The 25594-nt window shown below is 38.7% G+C and overlaps 1 protein-coding gene across 1 annotated transcript; it reads right to left on the bottom strand.

Annotated features, from left to right (window-relative positions):
• Positions 1–19763: 19763 nt before the first annotated feature.
• HTR1B (5-hydroxytryptamine receptor 1B) lies at positions 19764–24979 on the bottom strand. The gene has a single exon (XM_032275467.1). The coding sequence runs from the start codon at positions 24001–24003 to the stop codon at positions 22828–22830; it is 1176 nt and encodes a 391-aa protein (XP_032131358.1). The 5' UTR covers positions 24004–24979; the 3' UTR covers positions 19764–22827.
• Between the last annotated feature and the right edge of the window lie 615 nt (positions 24980–25594).

The raw sequence follows: 25594 nt of genomic DNA, 5'->3' as shown, positions 1-25594 counted from the left end.
CTTCTACTTTTGTGTATATTCAAAATTCTCTATAATAGAAAGACAGCTAAAAGCAGCTTTACATTTTTTTTCTGTAATGAGTTATATGAATATTTATACTGAGTCATAGAAAAAAGACTGTAAAGAGTTCTACTCAAGTTTTGCCTACCAAGTGAGTTGTACCAAATTTACAAAAAAAAAAAAAAAAAAGCTTTCAGAAATCTTTATACATCAGAATTGTGGATAAGCTATGGAAAATTTAAATATACATATACAGTAATTGAATTATTTAGAGACCTAGGAAGAAACAAACTGCATATTCAAATTAGGGTCATTCAAGAGAAGCTTAATTAAAGAAAATATTTTCAAAGGTACAAGCATTGTGAAGATACTGAAAGTGGTTTTTGCCAAGCCTATGCCCCATAGATAGAGGTGAGAACTGTTATCAGAAACAGTGTAGAAAAGGTTATCCTGAAAGACTATAGCGTACAACAGTGTGAGGTGACATCATTGAAAGTCGTTAACTTCACTCCTCCCTCTTTCAGATCTACGCTGAAACTAACTGGAAACTGGGTGGCAGGAGCTGTTCTAGTCCACACAGGTCAGCCTTCTGGGCACAGATCAAGGCAGGACAGATGGGAGAACACATCCAGAGGGTCAAAGAGAAGCTATGGTACAGGGTAAACACTTCAAAAGTGCTAATAATGAATGATACTGGGTTACAAAGGGAAGGATGAGGATAGAGAATAAGAAACACTAGATATATTGTGGTGCATAGTAGCAAACTAATAAATTAATATCCAATGTAGTAGAAGGTGAGAAGAATTATGCAAATTTATGAAGATAATAACCAAACCAAAAACACAAAACTTGTCAAATATCAGGAAAAAAAAAACACATATCTCCAAGCAAAAAAAAAAAAACTTGCCAAATGCTGTTTCATAAATGTTGTAATCACCTATTAACACCTACCAGCAAAGTACGAGGGACTATTTTTCCCATAATCTTAGAGAATGTGCTATACAACTTGGATTTTTGCTAATCTTATATGTAAAACATGATGTCTTAATGTAATCTAATTCATTTTCTCTTTATTAATTTAAGATGCGGCTAATTGTAAACATTCTACTTCGTTTTTTGGTCTATTCATTTGTAAGCATTATCACATTATAATTATACAAGACTTTCAATATGTTTTCATACCTGGTAAGACTAGTTTTCCCATATTCTTTATATTTTGAAGACCTTTCCAAAATATTGCATTTTGTATATTTTTTTCATATGTACTTTAGCCCACTCAGTTAAAAAAGAAGCATGTTTTTGTTTTGAGACAGAATCTCACTCTTGTCATTTAGGCTGGAGTGCAATGGCGCAATCTCAGCTCACTACAACCTCCGCCTCCCGGGTTCAAGCGATTCTCCTGCCTCAGCCTCTGAGTAGCTGGGATTACAGGCGCCTGCCACCATGCCTGGCTAATTTTTATTTTTATTTTTGAGTAGAGACAGGGTTTCACCATGTTGGTCAGGCTGGTCTCAAACTCCTGACCTCAGGTGATCCACCCACGTTAACCTCCCAAAGTGCCAGGATTACCAGTGTGAGCCACCGTGCCCAGCCGCATGTTGGTTTTTATTAATAACACTGGTCTAAGTTACAAAATAACTTACAGAAAAATGACATCTTATGATTGTTATGTCTTTAGAACATTGTTACAAACACCTATACATGCGAAAAACTTTACTACTGAAAATTTATCCTACAGATACGGCACACGTGTGAAATGCTGTAAGTACAAAACTATTCACTGTGACTTTATTATAACATGCATAAAAACAACATAACAAAGTCAAAAGGCAAATGACACCAAGAGAAAACTATTGACAACTGCTGGTACAGACAAAGGGTTAAACTCTCTAACATATAGTAAGATTTCTATATTGCCCAGAGAAATCTCAATAACCCAATTTAAAAAAAGAGTAAAAGACATGAAACAGCAGCCTCCCTTCGCACCAACTGCATTTATTATTCAGGGTTCTTCAGAGAAACAAAATAGGATAAATATAGATAAATAAGAGAACATTTATTATAGGAATTGGCTCACATAATTATTGAGGTTGAGAAGTCCTGCAATATATGGTTTGCAAGTTGGAGAATCAAGAAAATTGGTGGCATAATACAGTCAGAACCGGAAAGCCCGAGAACCAGGATTGCTGAGGCTGTAACTCTCAGTTTGATTTCAAAGACTTGAGAATCTGGGGTCCACTAGTATAAGTACTAGAGTCTAAAGGCCCAAGACATAAAGTTCTGATGCCTGAAGGCAGGAGAAGATGGATGTCCTAGCTCCAGAAGAAAGAGAAAACGTACTCGTCCTCTGTCTTTTTCTTCTATCTGGGCCTTCAATGAAGCAAATGATGCCCATCTACACTGATGAGGACAGATTTTTTCTTAGTCTACTGGTTCAAATACTAATCTCTTTAAGAATCACCCTTACAGAGACATCAAAAATAATTTTTACCAGATTTTTATATATCCCTTAACCCAGTCTACTTATAATCTAAAACTAATCATCACATCAACCAAAAGCAAACAAACAAGCAAACACAAATAGCCATTAAACAAATGAAAGTTTGCTTATACTGACTCACAATAAGATAAATGCTAATTAAAACTACACTATATGAGAGTATCAGAAAGATTGACATCAGGCTGTTGGTGAGGATACTAGTGTTCTCATATATTGTCAGTGGTAGTACAAATTGGTACAAATCCTGTGAAGGACAGTATTGAAATATGTTTCAAAATTACCATTGAAATACTCTTTGATTTAATGATTCCACTTCTGGGGATATATTATCTAGATATATGTGTACCACAAACATAAACATATTATTATTATAAATCACATATTATATATATAATTTTTTTAAATTATCACAGCAAGAATTAGAAATAGTCCAGTATCTATCTGTAGGCCATGACTTAATTATGACACCCATACATAATGCCATATTATGAAGCCATAAAAAGAAATAAAGAATCTTTCTTAAAGTGTATTAAGTTTTTCTAAAAGAAAAAAGTATCTATGTACAATTATTGCTCCAAAGAAAATAAAATAGTTATAATAAAACATATATAGTATCCATATACTATAAATTACAAAATGCTGGTGGTAGAAAAATCTAAATAAATATGAAACATACTACGTTCATGGATTGAAAGATTTAATTTAGTAATGGCACAACTCTCCCCAATGTGATCCATAGATTTAACAAAATTCCTGTCAGAAATTTGTAGACATAAACAAGCTTATAAATGGCAAATAAGCACATATTAACATCATTAGCCATTAGAAAAATTAAATTTAAAGTACAATGAAATATTACTACATACCTATTAAAATAACTAGAAGAAAAAGTGGTAACACCCACTGCTGTTGTCATATACTCTGGTAGGAATCTAAAATAGTACAGTCACTCTGGACAGTTTTTCATAAACCTAAAAGGCACATATCATATGATCTAGGAATTGTACTCTTAGGTATTTACCCCAGCACTCTGTACACAAATGTTTATAGATGCTTTATTTATAATAATAAAAAAATTTAAACAACCCAAATGTCCATTAACAGGCAAATGATTAAACAAACTGTGATACATCCGTGTTGTGGAATACTATGCAGTAATAAAAAAGAATTCTTGATTGATACATGTAACAACCTGATGAATCTCAAGAGCATTAGGCTGAGTAGAAAAAGCCATTTTAAAAGGTTACAAACTGTATGATTCCATACATAAAACATTTTTGAAATAAAAGTTTTAAGATGAAGAACAGATTAATGGTTGCCAGATTTCACCAATTTTACACAAGTACATGCAAAACTGGTGAAATCTAATAAACGTTGCAGAATATATAAATGTCAACTTTCTAGTTTTGAAATTGTACTATAGTAACACATGTTACCCTTGGAGAAACTGAGTATAGGGTACAAGAAATCTCCTCCTGCTTAGTTTTTAAACTACTTCCACTAGATTTATAATTATTTCAAAACAAACGTTAATAAAAAGCATTGTGCAGAACTGTCTAGGTACTATGTTAATACTTTGTGGGAAAGGGAAAGGAGGGGAAAATATCATATTTGTTTTTGCTTACCTATGTACAACGGAACTCTAAACAGATACAAATAACAGTATTTACCTAAATGTGTGGGTTGGGGAACCACAGCAATGGGAGACAGACATGGAAAGGAATAGTGTTTTAAATATTTGAGTCATATTAATGTATTCAAAAAATAAAAATTATTATTCCAGGCATAAAAATTGTAGTTTTTATGCACTATCTCCATCACTCATTAAAAAAAGACAATTTAACACCAAAAAACTAAAATGACACATCCTTGAATTTAGGGTAGGCATTCAAATTTAATTAGTTCTACTTTATAAGAAATTTAATTCATCAGTATTTTTTCTCCTGTTTCCTGTGGCTTTAGAGAAAATTGATCACTGTTAAACGCCAGTCTTGAAAAATGACACAGAAAAGAATGCATTCACTCACACCAGTTTTACCCAGGTGCCAAGATGGGTTTCTCACTTTCTGATTTGCAATCATGAAGCTTCAGCATATGCAAAGCATTGTTCTCTTGGAGTTTAGAAAGAGAAAACAACAAAGGGATCCTTTAAATAACTCCCACAAATTGGAATAGAATATTCCTTTTTGTGCTTTAGTGTTTCTTGGGAAATAGAATTGCGTGGTGTTATATGTACATTTCTCAAAAAAGAAAACAAAGAACATGGAAAAATGCAAATGCCAAAACTCAGAAGAATTTTTGAAAATAGCCAAAAGAAAATGAGGGGCCTCAATTAAATTGCACAGGCATCATTCAACAACAATTTATTAATGCAGCATATAGAAGTAAAATGCCAACAACCTGAAATGCTAGTGGAAATCAATAAATGCCAATATATGTTTTGCTCCCATGAAGGAAATATCTACTTTTTTATTAATCTGCTAGAACAGAGCAAAGTGAAAGTTGGAATGTTAGGCCAATAAAATACTAAAGATACTCTGAAGTTATCCACATTCAAAACTGTCATATTTTGCTAGCTTAAAAAGTCTTTTCTCTATGCATCTAAACTTTATATATGAAAGCTCATTTTAACATTAGTTGTCTATGCTACTTTTCTCATTTTCTTTCAATGTATTTCTAAAGAAGTAATTGATTTAGGAGAGAGATCCAAGATGGCTGATCACTAGCAGCTTGGGATTGTAGCTCCCAGTGAATGCACAGAGAACCAGAGGACGCCAGACTTTCAGATGAATTTTTGTTGCTCACACACCAGGAGATTCCCAACAGAGGAGCCCCACGGGTCGCCAGCGCGACTCTTGTGGCCGGCGAGGCGGTTTTGCCACTGCCTTGGTGCGGCAGTTCTTGGTGCAGAGTCAGAAAAGCACCATGCTGTTTTGGCTGGTGCAGTGGGTTGCTCAGATTTTAGCGCTGGGAATCAACAAGTTGGACGTCCACTCAGAAACCCAATTAAAAAGACAGTAATTATAAAGACCACAGATGGATAAATCTATAAAGAAGGGAAGAAAACTGCCTAAAAAGGCTGAGAATACCCAAAATCAGAACGCCTCTCCCTCTACAGGGGATCACAGGTCCTCATCAGCAATGGAACAAAGCCTGATGGAGAACGAGTATGTTCCATTAACAGAAGCAGGCTTCAAAAGGTGGATGATAAGAAACTTCTGTGAATTAAAAAAACTTGTTCTAACCCAATGCAAAGAAACTAAGAACTTTGAAAAAAGGTTTGACGAAATGTTAACAAGAATACACAATTTAGAGAGGAATATAAGTGAATTAATGGAGCTGAAAAACACAACACGAGAACTTCACGAACTATGCACAAGTTTTGACAGCCAAATCGAACAAGCAGAAGAAAAGGTATCAGAAGTCGAAGACCAACTTAATGAAACAAAACGAGAAGACAAGATTAGAGAAAAAAGGATGAAAAGGAACGAGCAAAGTCTCCAAGAAATATGGGACCATGTGAAAAGACCTAATCTACACTTGATAGGTGTACCTGGATGTGACGAAGAGAATTAATCCAAGCTGGAAAATATGCTTCAGGATATTATTCAGGAAAACTTTCCCAACCTAGCAAGGCAGGACAATATTCAACTCCAGGTAATACAGAGAACACCACAAAGATATTCCTCAAGAAGACCAACCTCAAGGCACATAATCACCAGATTCACCAGGGTTGAAATGAAGGAGAAAATACTGAGGGCAGCCAGAGAGAAAGGTCAGGTTACCCATAAAGGGAAGCCTATCAGACTCACAGCAGATCTCTCAGCAGAAACCCTACAAGCTAGAAGAGAGTGGGGACCAATATTCAACATCCTTAAAGAAAATAACTTTCAACCCAGAATTTTACATCCAGCCAAACTAAGCTTCATAAGTGAAGGAAAAATAAAATCTTTTATGAACAAGCAAGCACTCAGAGATTTCATCACCACCAGGCCTGCTCTACAAGAGCTTCTGAAAGAACCACTACACATAGAAAGGAACAACCAGTATCAGCCTTTCTAAAAAATACCAAAAAGTAAAGAGCATCAACATAATCAAGAATTTACATCAACTAATAGGCAAAACAGACAGCTAACATTAAATGGCAGTATTAAACTCACATATATTAATTCTTAATTTAAATCGACTAAATCCCCCAATCCAAAGACACAGACAGGCAAAAAAAGCCAAAACCCATCGGTATGCTGCATCCAGACCCATCTCATGCAAGGATACACAAAGACTCAAAACAAAGGGATGGAGAAAGATTTACCACCCAAATAGAGAGCAAAAATAAATAAATAAATAAAAAGCAGGAGTTGCTTTAAAGCAACAAAGATCAAAAGAAGCAAAGAAGGATATTACATAATGATAAAAGGATCAATGCAACATGAAGAGCTAAAGATCCTAAATATATACGCACCCAATACAGGAATACCCAGATATATAAGAACTTACAAGTAGACTTAGACTCCCACACAATAATAGTGGGATACTTCAACATCAATATTAGACAGATCAATGAGACAGAAAATTAACAACGATATCCAGGATTTGAACTCAGATCCGGAACAAGTAAACTTAATTAACATTTATAGAACTCTCCACTTTAAATACACAAAATATACACTCTTATCAGTACATCACATCATATCTATTTACAGGTTTAAGTGAAATACTGGTTGGCTGCTTGTTTGTTATTTTCTTCCCTCATTTTTTTTTCATGTCTCTATTATTAAGCACAATTATAGGCATACCTATTTTTAGACTGCATTCTAGCCCGGGCAATAAAGCAACACCCCTGTTCTCTGTCCCTCTTCCTCTTTCTCTTTCTTCCTCTCCTTCATTCTTTTTTCTTTCTTTCTTTCTTCTTTTTTTGTTTTGTTTTAGAAAAAAAAAAGTAGTAATTGATTTAGCCAACACATTATGGAGAAAGGCACTGCCTTTAAGGAAAAATGAAAGCAAATTCAAAAACTCTAAATTAGTAATTAAGAAAAAATATATACATGGGAACACACAGATATGTTAGCAATTCAACAATATATCATTATTGGGGAAAGTCAATTGTCTTTTATTTCAATCAAAGCAACCCAGTGAAGACAGACTCGAGGCTCTGCAGAAAGGAGATGATGCCTCAAAACCATTTTTACATTACACCACCTTTGCTTCCATTGATACCATTGTCATTGCTGATGTCTTCCACAGAATGTTCGAAGCAATTATTGAAAAGAAGATGATAGCTGACCTCTGCCTGAAACACTCTTCCTCTATACAAGTTCGGCTCACTTCCTTATTCCTTCAGATTTCTGATCTAATGTCCCCTTATCAGAGAGGCCTTTCATGATGCCCCTAATTAAAAGAGCCCACACTGCATAACACTGGCAGTTTTCTTTATGGCACGTGCCATCACCATATGATTTATATTTCTTTGGTTATCGTATGAGTTCCCCCTCAGGAATTTTAGTTTCATGAGAATAAGGACTGTATTTCCAGTATTCATTGATTCATTCTGTATTTCCAGTATCATGGGAACGGTAGTGACTCAATAAGTTTCCTATTTAAACCTCATAATGATTCTGTAAGTAAAAAGATGCTGAGAAAAGTTAAGTGAGTTTTCCCAATATTTCCAGTCTAATTTAGTGGAAAAATTTATTACTCAAATCCATGTATTTGGATTCCAAATACTTTGCTTTTCCCAATATATCACATAGCCTCTCATCTTGTTGTGAGTGACTATAAATCTGAAAATTTTCATCAGAACTTTGCGGAAATGGGACACTGTATAAATTAATTGTGCACCTAAGAGAGCATATATATTTAATTTATTATTCTGGTACATGATATAATTCTTCTAATGTGCACAAGTGAAAACTTTTATTTTATAAATACACTAAAGTACTTAGGCATGCTTACCATCAGGAACAATAAAGAAACAAGTGTGGCCGGGTGCGGTGGCTCACGCCTGTAATCCCAGCACTTTGGGAGGCAGAGGCAGGCGGATCACGAGGTCGAGAGACCGAGACCATCGTGGCCAACATGGTGAAACCCCATCTCTACTAAAAAAAATACAAAAATTGGCTGGGTATGGTGGCATGCACCTGTAGCCTCAGCTACTTGGGAGGCTGAGGCAGGAGAATTGCTTGAACCCGGGAGGTGGAGGTTGCAGTGAGCCAAGATCGCGCCACTGCACTCCAGCCTGGTGCCTGGTGACAGAGCAAGACTCTGTCTCAAAAAGAAAAAAAAAGAAAAGGAAAGAAACAGGTAACTTGACATTGCTTGTGATAAGGCTAGATGCTAATGCACAGGCATTAGTAAACCTATGAAATTAACCATAATAATTCAACAACTTTGCAAAGATTTATTATCTTTAATGGGTCAGTGCCTAGACTCTGCTAAGGCCATGCAGATAAAAGGATGAATAAATGGTAGTACACACTCTTAAGAGAGCTCAATTTGCTTAAAGATATTAACATAAAAGTATAATTACAATATAAAGGAATTAGAAGATGTTATAAAGTGTTATAAGAGCAAAGGGAATCAGTATCCAATTCTGCCTAGGGAAGTCAAGAAGATTTGTAATCTGAGCAGCATCTCAGAAGATGAGTAGTTATTCCCAGGCCTAAAAGAAATAGAAGGAGTAGCAGGTATGTGGAGCTAGGAAATGGCACAAATATTCAAAGGGCTAGTTTGTTTAACGTGTCTTGGGAGAGGGTGCACAAGAAGGTCCAGCTGGAGATAAGATTCTTAAGGAGCGTAGAAATGCTATCTACATGTTGTTGAGCAGGTTCGAGGAGATGAGGCATAGAAGAATATTGGTCTTATGCTGCATTAATCATTGAGTAAATGCTGCACTTGTTTCGGAACAGAAGATTTAAGATTTTTTAATATGCTCACAAATCCAAAAGAAGAAAAATGTCTCATAGTACAAAAATAAATCCACTGTTTATCAAATACAATTTTTCATTTGAGTATCCATGTAATAGAAATGGCATGCATATTATACAAAGCTGTTTTCAAAACCAGAGACTCCAGCAGTATTATCATCTGATGTTTTCAGTGAGAACCAATATACATGACAAGGAGCTTCAGAAGTGGTGAAGCAATCCAGAATTTAATTAGAACCAGCGATGATAGGAAATTCACTTGCAGAGACAGAAGGTGATTTTACAGGGAAAGGGTATGAGTTTGGTTCCTTCTTCCATCACTCATGACCTCAATCCTTAAGGAAATGACAAGATAATTTAATTCCCAAACACTCATTTGGGAGTGTCAATGATAAATGATCAGAAATATTGCTGTTCCCGTTGTACTGTTTTTCCTATTAGTTCTTTCCTTTTCTTTCCTATACTTCCTTTGCCTTCTCTCCACTCAGCCCAAAAAAATAACTTGATATTGGCGCAATAAAGCCTGTCACAATAAACCTAATCTTCTGTTACAATCTTTCTCCTTGTTTCCTTGTCTTTTGTTTTCCCCTAAAACAGAAATCTTCAGTTTAGTACTTGCATGGCACTTCATATTTCTGCAGAATTAAAAGCCAGAACTAATTGATCCAACTGTGTGTACCAGTCAGCATAAGAAAATGGTAATTTTCTTTTTCTTTGCATCTTGCAATCACCTAATAAGCAGCTATAATGCTGGCTGTTGAATTATATAATAAACAAAAATTTCTCATCATTTAACATTTGTTCAAAGGCTTAATGCTGTGGGTTCACAAGAGCAGAAAGAAGAATAGAAATGTACACTTATTCAGTGCATTCAATCAATGCAAACTGCAAATCTAAATTAATTCTTCAGGCTACCAAAATCTTATACTGTTGTTATTGCTGTTGCATAAATGCCAAAATTACTTGAAAAAAATTAGTCTAACTTTACACGGAAGTTAGGCCTTTGTTGACACAGAAGTGCCCAATAAGAATCCTTTTGTATTCCAATTGAAACATTAAGTATTTTGCAAACAAATAAAGGAAGACATTTAGTATAGCTTTATTTGTCACTCAAATCTGAGTATGTAAAGGCATGACTGAGTAGAACAGGAATCAGAGACCACCATATTTGGGCCAGAGTGAGGCCTTATGCCTGCTGGATTTTACTGCCTCTCTCCATTGACCTATGAACCCTCCACCCACATGGCTGTATCCCCATCAGCTCTTCCCCATCATACTTTTTACCACACTGAGTGTTACTCAGAGTGAAGCACAGAACAGCCAAGAGACAGAAAAATGCCTTCCTTCTGGTGGGCACTGTACTCTTAGCCTGGACCCCAGAATTGGTCGAGCACCCTTCCTGACTGCTTTAGGCTTCTCTGTGTACTCAATCAGTTCACCAAAACCTCATCCCTTTAGAAAATCTTCCCTTGCCACCCTTTGCAGAAGTACAGAAGGCATTTCTATGACTACCATAGGGTTCAATAACTCTACATTTCTATGACTAAAAACGAGATCCCATGATAAACCAATGTATGAAAATTTGTATTTAAAACATTTAATGACTATAAAACTACCACTGTACAGAAATCTTAATAAATGAGGCTGTCCTTGTAACTTTGCTTTCTGTTGCTGAGATGTATTTGGCTCTAAAATATCATGATCCTCAATTGTGATCATTGCTACTTACTGAAAATCTTCCTAGAATGTATTAGTGCACTTTTCTCCCTAAGTAAAATTATTTAGTTTTTTTCTGATGATTCAACATCTTGTAATACCAGGTTAGAAGCAAATAGATTCTCTTTTAAGGTAGCATATTATTTTCACTTGTACACTTTTAACTAAAATAATTTTAGGAAGCCATATGGTTGAAAAATATTTAAAATTATTATGCAAGGTAAAATGTTCACTCATTCATTTCCACATTAATTTGCTGAACACTTATTGATCTCCTACCAAATATGAAGCACTGTGCCAGGCCCCGCAATGCAATGGCAAATAACACTAGAACTACGTAGAAAGGGAGAACTTGCAGACTAAGTTCTCCTTTATTTTGTGCTAAGATACTGTTGAACCCTCTTAAAAATTCATTTCCTTCAGCATCCCAGTCCACAAAGCATATGGGAGAAAGGCTGCAAAGGCAGCATATAAGAGGAACCAAATATCTCAATATGAAAAACCAGAAAGGGTTTTATAGAGGTGGGGGCAAATAAACTGAGACTTCTATGATCAGGAGTGGGTTTTGGCATTCAACAACACTGTCCAATTATCCTACATTTTGGTGTTCTCCATTAAGAATCATTTTTTAACATTTTTTGGACAAAGGGCCTTATAAAGAATCTAATCAAAACTTTGTCCGTTACCTTTAGAAATTATTAAAATGGTAAAATTTATGTTATGCATATTTTAATATAAATTAAAAATCCTCTTATCCAGGAAAAATACGTAAAAGCACATAGACACAAAAAATGTCAATGTCATGAAATGTATTTAGTTTTCTAGTGGAGAGAGGGGTCACTACTGACATCTAGAGAGAAGAGAACAGAAATGCTGTTCGACATCTTATACAGAACAAGCCTCCACAACTAAGTGTTCTCTGACCAAAATATCAATAGTGCCATGGCGAGAACCTCTGTGTATGCTAATCTAGCTGCTCAAATAATTTTTCTATAGGAAAGGATTGCTCACCTTCAAAAATGAATATGCAAAGAAACAAGAAAAATGTAGAGTTGCATCCATTATTTATATACAAATAACATCTTTTTTGTGTGTGCTGGGAGTGGGAGTTGAAGCAGATGATCGCCTTGGCGTACTCTAGTTTTATACTTACCCAGTATATTTATTATTGTTCTTTGCAGGAATGGCTAGATTTAAATAAAATAAACAAGCAAATTAAAATGTTATATAAGACAGTGCTTAAACTCTTATTTTTGTGCTATTTTGATCTAAAATAGGTCATAGACATGACTTCATAAAGGCAGGTGTATCTTCTTTGTGAAATGAAATAATCTGCCCAGTCAATCTGCCCTGTAGTGTTAGCCTGCGGCAGTTGCTATAGCAAATATCTGTGTTTTATGAATACCACTGAGTAACTCAAGCGGTCAAAAATGAAAACAGACTTGATTAAATGCAGACTAAGTGACCTTTAAAATTATTTCACTGCCTCTGGACAGTGTTTGGGTTATTGTGGACAAATATCCATTCCGTATGCACTTGTGGTACCTCAGACTGGTTCTATATAAGGTCAGGAAAGCACACCACCATGTGTCTGTCAGACTCTTTCCCGCTAGAAGTTCACAGTGGACAGCCACCCTTAACATGGTAAAATCCATAACGATCATTAAGAAGCACAGCAGGACAGCTTATACGTGCTGGGTTCCATTTTTCTAGCTGCGTGTAGTGACATATTTACCATCCTAAATTAATTTTTCTCCCTGAAGACTTGAATGCTCATAGTGTCTTAAAAAATTAAAAATCTTACAGAAACAGATCTCTGCTCACTGCAGGCTCAGCCTCCCGGGTTCAAGCAATTCTCCTGCCTCAGCCACCCAAGTAGCTGGGAATACAGGAATGCACCATCACTCCCAGGTAATTTTTGTATTTTTAGTAAAGATCTTATGTTGGCCAGGCTGGTCTCAAACTCCTAGCCTCAAGTAATCTGCCTGCCTCGGCCTCCCAAATCGCAGGGATTACAGGTGTGAGCCACCACACCCAGCCTGTTAGTAAACATTATTTTAATGTTCTGAAGTCATCTATAGCATGAACCAACTAATTCAGAACAAGGTATAAATGGACAATGTAATGTGCTAAGGCCTCCAAATGTACATGTGATTTTAAAATAATCAAAACAATGACTTTAATTAATAGGTATCAGGCAGGGAGCAGGGTAATTTTTCTAGCATCTCTTGAATCATGGTATTGAAGCAATTTCCAAACAGTATCAGTAAAACTGTTTCAAATCTCACAAAGTTCTACACATCTCACTTTCAATAATAAATGGAATTTTAACCAACATCGAAGCATAGGATATAATATCAGGCCTTAACTTCTAAAGACGGGGAAGGAAGTTGAAAAAGAAGACTAAGATCTGCTGAGTAATTGCCTTGCTGCAAGAACTGTCTCAGGTGTCTACACTTACAATATAATAACATAATCCCCTTATTCTTTCAAGACAGATCATATTAGTTTTATTTTAGAGACAGGAAAACTGAGACTTCACAGAGATTAAATAATTTTTCCAAAATCACATACTGAAAAGAAGAAAAACTAAAATTTTAAACAGCTCTGCTGACTCTAAATTTCATAATCTTTGGGTAGACACCTGGCTTATTTTTTCTGAACAGAAGGAAGCCAGTGTCTGGTAAACACCTACAATGTTTAAGGAGCATTTGGACTAAGAACTGCCATACAGTAGCTTGTTTTTTTTGTTTTTTGAGACCAAGTCTCACTCTGTCGCCCAGGCTGGAGTGCAGTGGCGCAATCTCAGCCACTGCACTCCAGCCTGGGCAACAGAGTGAGACTGCACTGCAACCTCCACCTCCTGGGTTCAAGCGATTCTCCTGCCTCAGCCTCCTGCACATTAGCTTATTTAATCCTCATAATACACTTACAGATAAGGCACTGTTTTTCCCACATTAACAGATAAAGAAACTAACGCTTAGTGAGGTTAAGATCACACAAACGGGAAGGGACAAATCTAGAATTTGAATCAAGGTCAGCCTGGGCTTTAATTCTAATTCTAGATTTACTAAAATTCCTGCGTTTTTGTTGTTGTTGTTGTTCCACTTAAAAATGAGTGAAAATAATCAAAGATATAGGATAAAAAGTATTTTGAGTAAAATTTTCTCCAAAGCAGAATCTACAACTTTGCACACTCATTATTATAATGCTTGCATTTTAATGAAAACAGATTTCTTTTACAACTAGTCTAAATATTTGGGTTTTCAGTCAGTTTTGTGAATACTGATAAGTTTCTATCCCTGAGATTTGTTTTGTTGTTTATGGTGTTGTTTTTGGGTTTTGGGGGTAGATTATGAGGGGAGAGGAAAGTAATTTAAAGCTCTTAGCAGGGAGGGACTGCTAATAAGGAATACAAGTATAAAAAAAGGAAAAAGACATTAATTTAGAAGTTTTATGAATATAACGCAAAAACAACCCTAACATTTGAAAGCATCCTGCTACTTGCCTGAGTTTACTTTTCACCCAGAAATTTGACTCTATGTAAAAACGGGATATCAAATCTCTAAGTAACTTTCTATAAAGGGTAAACACCTCCTCCTGTCATGCATTACTCATCATAGCAAAAGCATCTATATTTAAAATTACCATATCCAGAAGTTAAAATCCACATTGTTATACATACCAGCTTCCCTAGAAGAGGTCAGCTGGCACGGTATGTGCCCTGGTTGGTCAGGGTTGGAGTCAGACAGGGAGGGGCAGGTATTTGGGAGCAGTCCAAGAGGAAACCCATGTTCCCTAGATACAATGTTGCACTTAGAAATACATCCCTAAAGTTCTATTCTACTTTAATGCTTCAGAATAACATTTTTAAAACACTATTCTCAAAGACTAGGTGAAACAGACATAATAATGTGGTTTCCTTTTTAAATCTGAATACAAATTATTCAAATGGGGCTGTCATAATTCTCTAACCTGAAGAACTGGATCAAACTGTCAAACCACCTGATTCGTGATGATGATAATATAATACCTGCCTCATGATAGTGTTATGATGATTAAATGGGGGTGGGTGGATATTTAAGTATGTGACACACAGTAAGTGCTCAGTCATGCCAGTTCCATCCCCAGCCACTGCTCCTTTGAAAATAAAACAGTTGAATTTGCAGCAATGTGTCTTTTCTGGAATCAAACTTGAAGCATCATAATTGTTCATGGAAGAGATGAAAGACTTTTAACTTTGTTTTGTAATGCTGAATAAAGACCTACTTGGCCACAACTTCAAACACAAGTAAAAAAAAAAGTAAAATAAAGGATCTTTTCTGAAGTAAGATCCTTTGATTCTTTATATCCAACCTAGGCTTAGGAAACAACATTTTTGGTTTTATGGGTAGATATCAAGAAGTTGACAAACATTTCCCATTAAATAATTTAAATTACTTTCCATAAAAAAAATACTCACAAAATATTTTGGAAATTGAAAATGAGGAGGGGTTTTCTATAAAATCAAAGATTGCTGAATCACTGTCCTGGGTATGATGTCTCTAAAAGACAGTAATAATAAAATTAATGATGAAAAGCACACCTCTCTCAGCTTTGATTAAATTGTTGCTTCTGTTTACAAAATATAAATATATAGCATATAAACGTGTATGGGGAGTATGCAAGCATATGTATTAACACAGGAAGTCTAGTGGGCTTATTACATGAAATAGAGCACCAAGGAAGTTGTGCCTTTTGCCCTATGTAGTAATTGTTATTTCTTTGTTGTTTTATTATTTGCTTTCCTTTTTAAACTAATTTCCTTTTTTTAACAAAAGGCAAAGCCCTTAGTTGGAAATTATGTAAAAACAGAGGCCTGAATCTGAGGGTCATGCTTTGCTGATTCAGATCCAGAAGTGAGTAGTTTGTTTTAGGGTAGATTGAGGATTTAAAGCATCTGGGAGAAAGCATTTATGGTGAAACATTTAACAGCTGCTGAAACTGAGATATGAATACCATGTAAACAAGCTGAGAAAACACAACCTATTGTACATTAAAGAGCATAATTTTCTCATCTGCAAGTTATGTGTTGTTTTTGTTTTGGTTGCGATATATGTATAGTTAATGACCAATGCTCCATAACTAAGCTAGATTTTCCTGTAGATCCTTATTAATCCAAGTGTGGTCCATTGACTAGCATCATTAGCATCTTCCGGAGCCTGTTAGAAATGCAGAATCTCAGGCCCCACCACAGGCCAGTTACTGCATTGGAATCTGCATTTTAACAGACTTCTCAGGTGATTCATATGCCCATTGTAAATTTTGAGAAGCCCCATTGTGAAAAATCAAAACTATTTAACTTCCCATTTCATTCAAGATCCCCCTTTACACCTATACATCCGTTTGAGTTAAGTATTATACTGAGAGCTTTACCCAGGGAGAAGTCTTAAAATAAGAGTAGGAGGCCCTACTACAGATAATATGATGTAATTCATTTCATACAGGGTCTGAGCAAGGTTCTCCTAAAAACTCCCCTGATAAATCAAATGTGAAGCCAAGGCTGAACACAATTACATTATCTTATTTAATTCTTAACTTCAAACATAGAGATGTGTATTATTTCATCACAGGGGAACTGGCTTATATAGCAAAACCTAGATTTAAAGTCAGGTCTGTCTGACTTAAAAGATTTTCTCTTGCATTTTATGTCCACCAGTTTATGTTGGAGGCTTTTAGACCAGTAGCTAGTTCCCAGCTTCCCATTTTGTGATTACCCCAACATGCAGCATTGTATGGAAAAGACTAGAGGGGCAGGGCAGAAGAGTGAACATCAAGAACCTAAAGGTAGTCAAGACTGGGATGGAAAGATGAAGAGCCATAAAACTGTTTCTCCACAAAATCACATCAGCCCCTGTCCTCTGCCAATTGCAAGCATAAATAAGCAAATGGATTGATTAACCACAGGGGATCTGCATGTCTACAGACTCTATCAATCATAAACTGATTTAAGCAAATGGGCTTAGCAGAAACACGCAGGAGTGTTTACAAAAGTACTGTGGGCACAGCTCTCAGACCAAGGAACCTACCCTTTGTGGACTGCTCTATCACTCCCGACCCATCACCACATAAGGTCACCATACTTGTGAGAAGGAGATATCCCAAAATCTGGTTCTCCCTATATAGGATGACCAGCCAGAGGCCAATGGGTGGAATGTTCCCACAGAGTCAGGGAGGATGTGAGTCATGCCTTCTTACATCATTTAAGAAAGGCTTGTGTAGATTTTTAAAGCATTTACCATAAATGGATCCCCTCGTCACCATCTGTTCACTTTTGGTACAGGAAATATTATAAGACCATTCTTGTAATATAGATTTCCACTTAGTAGTTTTGAAAAGGATTTCTCTGATCTTTTGAGATATACACAAATAAGTCAAAATAAATGGACATTTTCTTTTACAAATTCTACTTGGAATAATGTTAAGTTACTCTCTTTGTCAGCTGGCTCAATTCCAGGGACCAGTTCTCTCCCAGGGAGCATTGAAAATCCTAGTATAATCCTAAAATATGAGTGTTGACTTTGAAAGTCTGATTTAACTGACAGATGTATGAAATGGCATATGGAAAACTCCCCTTTGGGGACAATGAAAATGTGAGAGTAACAGTTATGTTTTAGGAGAATGGCAATGATATAATCTCATTCGTTTTCTAATTTTATGTGATCTGTTTTCTGATACTGAAATTTATTTTTATGAAACATAAGATTGTACTCACATTTCTATACGCCTGTTTTTAAAATGCCAAAATTACACAGACTTCAGGGTCTGCCTTTTGGGAAACCCGACATCTACCTTACTTCTGTGCGAAAACAGACACTTCTTTCAATCATAAACGGCAAGTGTTCTGCCTTTGAACTATGGATATATCAACCTCAAACCAATAAAAATTTTGAAAAGAAAAACACAGTGACGAGAAAAATCATAGTAGCAAAAACATGTTTAAGTAAATAATTAGCTCCCTTTATTTTGAAATAAGTACATTGTCTTCTAACCTCTGATTCGCTCAGTGCCACATTAATAAAAGGTCACAATGTTTTCAAATGCTAAGATTTTAGCATTATATCAGGACTAGAGGTTAATTTAAAAAAAAAAAAAAACTCAGTTTGCATATAGGAAGAAAAATTTTAGGTTTGACTTTAGGATCGAACCTCTGCCTGAATTTACAGTTCTGAAATACCTGCTATTTCTAATCAGCGATCAACCTTTTCCTTGCCTCATGGAACTTTGTTTTCACTGAGTCTAGAGGCATTTATACTAGTTGCAAAATGTCCTAGAAGAGGAATTTAGAGATCCTGAATGTTCTGCGCCTGCTTCTGCTAAACATCTCAGAGACACTCTGCCCCCTGGTGGATTGCTCCAGGGTGGGTTTCGATGAACTACAGATTTCCCTTCTCCCCCCCTTTTTCTACCAATCTCTTTCCTCTAGAAAACTTAAGTAGATGCCCCAGTTGAAAGCTTTTACGCCACCAATTACACATTCATTCGGTTCAACAATTCCCTTTCATATAATGTGAAAACCCTTAGTTACCTCATCAGCCCTTCACAGCTAAAACAAGAACCATAAACATCATTATTGGTTATCATTATTTGATTTGGGTAAGAAAAAAGCAGAGAAGTGAAAAATGAGGTGCTGCAGGAAAAAAAAATATGCATGTGGCCAGGGGCTTTGGATTCTAGAAGCACAGCCAGAAATCTCTAGACAGGGAAGAAAAGCGGGCTTAAAAGTGAATAAAGGGATGCTGTAAAAATAATTAAATATTTGGCAATTTCTTCTTGGCCAATAGAGCCACTGCAAACCATCTTTCTCGTTCTCTTTTGTTCTTTGGGCTGTATGTCACCTGCATAGGGGATTAGTTGTAAGAGGCTGTAAACCTCAGTCACTTCTAGTTTTTGCCAAGTTTGTCCCATTTGGGCTAGTTGGATCTTCTCCAGTCCAACTTCTCCCAAGTACTCCTGTTCTGTGCTACAGGCACTCTGCATCCATAAAAGAGACAATGGGAAATAATGGCTAAGAGGAAGTCCCATCTGCTGAGAGCCAAAAGTGGGTCAGGCATCTCAATAAGTGCTTTACATGCATAGGTTTGAAGCCTTCACATCAACTTGTAGGTAGATGGTATTTGAGAAGAACTGCACAGCTCTAACATACTTTATTTGCAATTCAAACTTAGGACTGACTACAAAAGCTACCATTCTGCCTACTTCACTGGTCTTAAGACAGGGCGATCTACTCCCCTTAAGTCTTCTTATAACCCATTTCCTCCTTCTGTATTTTAAGCACCATACAGCCCTTGGAATCTCACTACCTAGTCTAGAGATTAAAGGTCCCCTCTAAAAACTAATCTGGGAAACTCTTGTGATAGCAAATCTAATCCTCTCTCTTTGCAGAATATGAAAGCACAATCCATTTTTTTCCTTTCAAATTCTTCTTTCAGTTATAAACTAAATCCCCCAAGTCATGGCAGCACATATCAGCCACGGTATCATTTACTATTAGTCATTCTCCCATGAAGGCTCAAAAATCTAAACACAACCCCAGAATCCAAGGAACCAATCTTTCCATAATAATAGAACTACTGCCCGATACGTTTTAGAACACAAAAGGACTTTTATTTATTTTCCTAAATTTCATTTCCAATGATACATTTCCTGAAAGGTGGAATACCAAAGGCAATTTTTAGTCACAGCAACTCCATCAAATACACATAATCTGATATTTTACTGCTTCGGTGAATTATAATCTTCTCAGGGTTTCCTGGTTAAAGAAGACGAAACTAAGATAACAGAGAGGAAAAGTTAAGAATATTGTTCTGTAGAAAATTTGTTGAACTCAATAAACATTCATTCATGGGTGTAGTGTCCATTTTTAAAAGGAAACTTTAAAATTCCTAGAAACACAAGACAATATTGGTATTATTGAATGAGTATACATTCATACATTTCTGTGAAAATTTGTGCAATTAAACCATATGGAAAATGTTTGTTACCACAGCCAATGAAAATACGTTTTCATTGCAATGTAAGTTAAACATTTCCATATCCCGCTTTATGTTCTGCAAAAAAGCCACGTGTCTAGTTTATGAAATAAACTATGCTATCGGCAGCAGTAACTGAAAAGGAGTTTAACAGTCTTAACTACATAACCCTGGGATGAATAATACACTTTGCATAATCATGTGCAAGGCTGAATGATAATTCTATATCTCTTATAACTATAAGGGCTTGCAAGCTTCTATTTCATACAATGTGCCCCAAATCCTGGCAATACAGCCAAATAGTCAAGCAATTATTTAGGTGGATCTACAAAATGGCAAACAACCCATTTGACTAAACTGTGTTTTGTTAATGTGAGGACACAATCATTGCAGGTACCCTGTAAAGAAATAATTTGTAAGTGGCTATTTGTTTCAATTAATGTTTCCCCCTAAGGCTCTTAGAAGATGACTTAATTGCCTCTTAGGACTAAAGAAAACACAGCTGTATAAACAGAAGACCACAGTATTAATAACATAAAAACAAATACCATGCAATATGCACATTCCTCCACAGGAGAAATGTCACAAAAAGCAAACAAAGAAATTTGGGGTTTCAGCAAACGTATAGGCATAACTAATGCCTAAAATTTTCTCACTCCAGAGACAGGTACAAATATTGATCAAAACTCCCCTTTTTAGTTAGCTTATGTGTGAATCTTTGAATAGTATATTTTCATGAGTGATTACCCAAGGTGAAGGTCTGTACAATAGGCAAGCAGTGTACTTCAGCTCAATATGTTTATTGTCTGACAAACTGGACTGGGGAGCTTCAAGCAAGGAGTGAATTCATTTCACAAAGACAGCTTGCTTCTGCAGACAAAAGGTATCAACTGCAGAATGCCCTTTGAGGAAAGGAGTGTGAGTTTTCTTTGGCATGTTAAATGCTGTGCATATACATTTTTTTTTTCATGCAGATAATCCCTCAGGGATACTTCTTATTAAAATAATACATTTCTTCATATTTTATTGTGTGACTTCATCCTGCATTAGGGAGCTCTCAGAGGAAACTTGAAATAATGGAGTATTCTTGAAATTTGAAAAGACTAGATAAATTTAAAGTATTTCAGATATTATGTTCATTGAGATGTCAGGTTGGTAACAAATTAGAAGGGTCAAAAGCTGGCCAGTTTCCTGATCATTTACTAAGTCTGAGGTTTGGTTCTGTGACAAACAAAAACAAACAAACAAAAAACACTAAGCTAAACAGAAACAGGCTCAATTTTAGCTCCTCCAAGATTTTCTAAAGTTCTTGCATGTTATTTTCTATTAATCTTTTCCCTGCCCGAACTTTGATAACAACAACAACAAAAAAGAAACAAGTTTATTTTCTTTTCAATATAGTTTTTAGGACCCTTACTGTTTTTTAAAGGTTTCTGGAGAAGGGAGATAGTTCTCTTGGTTACTTTACATGTTAGCACACAAGGAATCACAGATGGGAAGGAGAGTGCAAATGACTATCAGATAAAAGTCTCATGCATTTTAAGATTTTTTTACAAGTCAAAATATACATCCTCCTATTGCCCCCACCCCATTCCTCAATTGTGTAAGAACTATCACATCTAAGATGTCATCTTTCCTTCACATCTCACTAAATTGGATTAGAAATAAAGACACTTCTCTTGTTAAAGAACAGTATATTTCCAATACTAACCTGTTTCACCAATTGCATTAGTAAGAAATATAGCAGCAGTGTGGGCTGAGTCACCCATCATACCCTTCATTTATGGGGATTTAAGTGTGTAAAGTGACAAGTACGTGAAAACAAGAGAAAAAAATAAAGCTGTCTGCAGACTTTGGCACTAGCACACATAATGGTTTGTTTGTTAGAGTTGTGGTTTGACAATCGCTAAACAGGAATTACAAAATTACAAATCTGCAGAAAACAAACAATCATAGATGTTGATTCTCAGCTTAACATTCCTCATCTCCCATTCCCACCCACCCACCCCCATATAGTTTCAAGTATAATAAAAATAGAGATCTCAGCATCAGAATTTTGCTGTTAACTCTTCAAGGCTTCTCTGCGCCATCCAAGCCACATATAGGGTTTGAAGCACCAAATCCACAAGTTTCTCCAACCAAGTTTAAATAGACAAAAACTGAAGACTGAATGATGCCAAAGTAACTGTTCTTAAATTAAGTTGTAACACAAAGTTCTCCCCAAAAACATAGGGCTTTAAGCGTCTAGTTCAAGTACTGCCAGGCTGTATGTAGATCTGTCTCAGACAGGCTTCAGACAACAATTACAAGTACACTGGTTCTAGTGGGCATTATCCATGATACCAAAGCAGGGCAGGGATCCCCTCTCCATCATCAATTTTTAAAAGTTGCAACCCCCTTTGGGATTGGCTGCCGCAGGGTCAGAGCTGAGCCCGGGGCCTGAGGGGAGGAAAGGAGCCTCCTCCTCGGCAGGGAAGCTCTACATTTAGTTTGAACACTTCTCCTTTCAGAGCTCTCTCTCAGGGCTATCCTGGCTTCTCAGGATCCATTGCCCTTGCCCGGGAGAGAGAGCCTCGCTGTGACCCAGTAACCGCGAAAGAAGATTCGACCTACCTGTGGAACCAGACACAACTTGGTCCCCAAAGGTCACTTACGCGACCCGACTGCAATTGGCAAATCAACTTGTGCACTTAAAACGTATCAGTTTATGGAACGCTTGTTTAAAGTCCTCATTGGACATAGTATAGATGATGGGGTTAATGAGGGAGTTGAGATAGCCCAGCCACGTGAAGAAGTCAAAGATGGCTAGGTGGAACCAGCAGGCATCTTTGCAGATAGGCATCGCCAGGGAGATGATGAAGAAGGGCAGCCAACACACAATAAAGGCTCCCAAAATGATCCCCAGGGTCTTGGTGGCTTTGCGCTCCCTAGCGGCCATGAGTTTCTTCTTTTCCAGCAGGGCATCGGAGACTCGCACTTTGACTTGGTTCACGTACACAGGAGACCCAGATTCACTGGGTACGTCGGGAACCCGCGAGTTAATAGAGGTGACCGAGGACGTGGACCCTGGGGAGTCGGTTATCAGCTGGGCTCGGGTCAAGCGCTTGCCGGTCCTGTTGGGCGTCTGTTTCAAAATCCGGGAGCGGGCTTCCACGTAGATGCGGCCGTAGAGGGCGATGAGGAGCAGGGTGGGGAAGTAGAAAGCACCCACCGTGGAGTAGACCGTGTAGAGGATGTGGTCGGTGTTCACCACGCAGTCCGACACCTCCTCTTCGGCCTTGGCCTGACGCCAGAAGAAGGGCGGCAGCGAGATAGAGATGGAGAAGACCCACACCAGCGCGATCATGACCGCCGCCCTCTTGGGAGTCCTCTTAGCTGAGTACTCCACGGCGTCCGTGATGGCCCAGTAGCGGTCCAGGGCGATGACACAGAGGTGCAGGATGGAGGCAGTGCAACAAGTGATGTCCGACGACAGCCAGAAGTCACAGACCACCTGGCCCAGTGTCCAGCGGCCGGTGACAGTGTACATGGTGCTGATGGGCATCACCAGGATGGACACGAGCAGGTCGGTGACCGCCAGGGAGGCGATCAGGTAGTTAGCCGGGGTGTGCAGCTTCCGGGTCCGGTACACTGTGGCAATCACAAAGGCGTTGGAGAGCGTGGTGGCCAAGGTGATGAGCGCCAGTAGCATAACCAGCAGTACTTTCCAGGGTAGGGCGATGGAGTCCTGGTAAATGTAGCCCTCGGCGGCGCTGCAGTTGTGGGAGGGAGCAGAGGATAGGTTGGCTTCAGGAACCCGGTTCTCGGAGCCCGCGGGCGGCGGTGGAGCGCAATGAGCACCGTGTTCTTCCATGGCTTTCCTCGCCCCAGCCCCGGAGCGCAGCTCTTGGGCATGGAGCGGACGAAGGAGAGGGCGGAAGGACCGTGGCGATCACAGGTTTGTCCCTAGTTGATAGTTAGTTCCGTGAGTTCCTCAATTATTCCTCCGCCCAGGTTCACAGCTGAAACTGGAGGTCATGGGTGCGGCAGCCGAGGCAGGCGGGCGCGTTCCTGCACTTCTAGAGCGCCTGGCCAAGCCGCCGCGTCTGTGGTTGCTCCTCTCCACGCCCGATCTCAGCCCTGGGTTGCTAACAACTGGCCCACCGAGTCCTGCTCCGCTCCAGCTCCCTGGAGATGTCTAGTGCAGGAGGGTGAAGTACTGCTTGAGGAGAAGGCTTCGGCCAAATGGGATCTCTTACCCCAGTTGCTTGAGGCTGAGCACCTCCTAACCTGGACGCTCTTTGATCTGCCGACTTTGCCCGCAGGAGTTTCCTAGGTGTGTAGACCAAAGCTTGGAGGCCAGCGAGAGGTCCCGATCTTGCATTCCCGCCCCTCGCCCCAAGCTAGGGTACTTTTTTTTTGAGGCTGCAGCCGCCACCAGAGCTGGGTGGGGTGAAGTCCAGGAGCAGCGCTGCGCCGCGCCTCGCGCCAGAGCTCTGCCCTCCCTCTCTTTTCACTCTCTGGCCACTCGGACGAGCTGCCCCGCGGAGACGGGTCCATAAAAGGGGGGACTCGGGGGCTGGAGTTGCGGCTGTTCCGGCCGCGCCGCCGCCACCGCCACCCTGGTCCCACGGGAACCACTCGGAGCCATGCCACTGGGTGCGCGGGTCTGGAGGACCTGGCGCGGCACACGGGGAAAGGGCAGTTGTCTGGGGCAGCTGGAGGGACGCGGAGTGCGCCAGCCCGGGAGGAGCGTGTGAGCTACGGAGCAGATGGGCTCCTTATATAGAGTCCAGGTCCGGTCCGCCAGAGCTTTGCAACTAGTGCGGCGCAGCGAGTGCGGACGCCTGCTCCCCATCACCTTCCCTTTTAATCTCTCCCTCCCTCTTTCCCCCCCGCCCCGTCCTCTTCCTGGCCAAGGAAGCTCCCTCCGGGTCCTACCGCCCTCTCTTCCGCTTCCCACCCCGGGCCCCTCTCCCAGCCCTGACAACCTTGAGCCGCAGTTCTGGCCAGGGAAAGAGGGCGTCCTGTTCTCGCCTCTGCGGACTTCGGAGCTTGCAGCGCTGTCCTCCAGTGAGACCCATGTCCTTAGCCACGGTCACGGTCTTAGTCCAGGAGTCTGGTCCTAGGCTCCCGCCTACCACTCCCACCCTAGGAGGTCAGTGTTCGGCGGGGAAGCCCTGGTCTCTGACCTCTCCGCTCTACAATCAAATCCAGCCCCAAGGACCACACCCAGTTTATAAGGAGACACCAGTAACATCGCTGTAGAGGGGCCAATGTTTTCATTTTGTACTTTAAGCCTTTGGCTTCCTGTCATTCTTAACTTGATACAATAACAACTATTTTTTCATCTAGTTTTAGAAATTTGTGTTTTTCACTCAACTGTGAGTCAACAGGGAAAAAGAAAAGAAAAAACTGTCTGCGAAAATGTAGAAGTATCACAAACAGAAGCCAACTGTATGTGA

The sequence above is a fragment of the Sapajus apella genome, unplaced genomic scaffold (assembly GCF_009761245.1).
Source record: "Sapajus apella isolate SASKATOON/1434 unplaced genomic scaffold, GSC_monkey_1.0 scaffold6, whole genome shotgun sequence".
NCBI classification, from domain to species: Eukaryota; Metazoa; Chordata; class Mammalia; order Primates; family Cebidae; genus Sapajus; species Sapajus apella.
The sequence above is the reverse complement of the archived record's forward strand: the minus strand, read 5'-3'. Positions and strand labels throughout refer to the sequence as shown.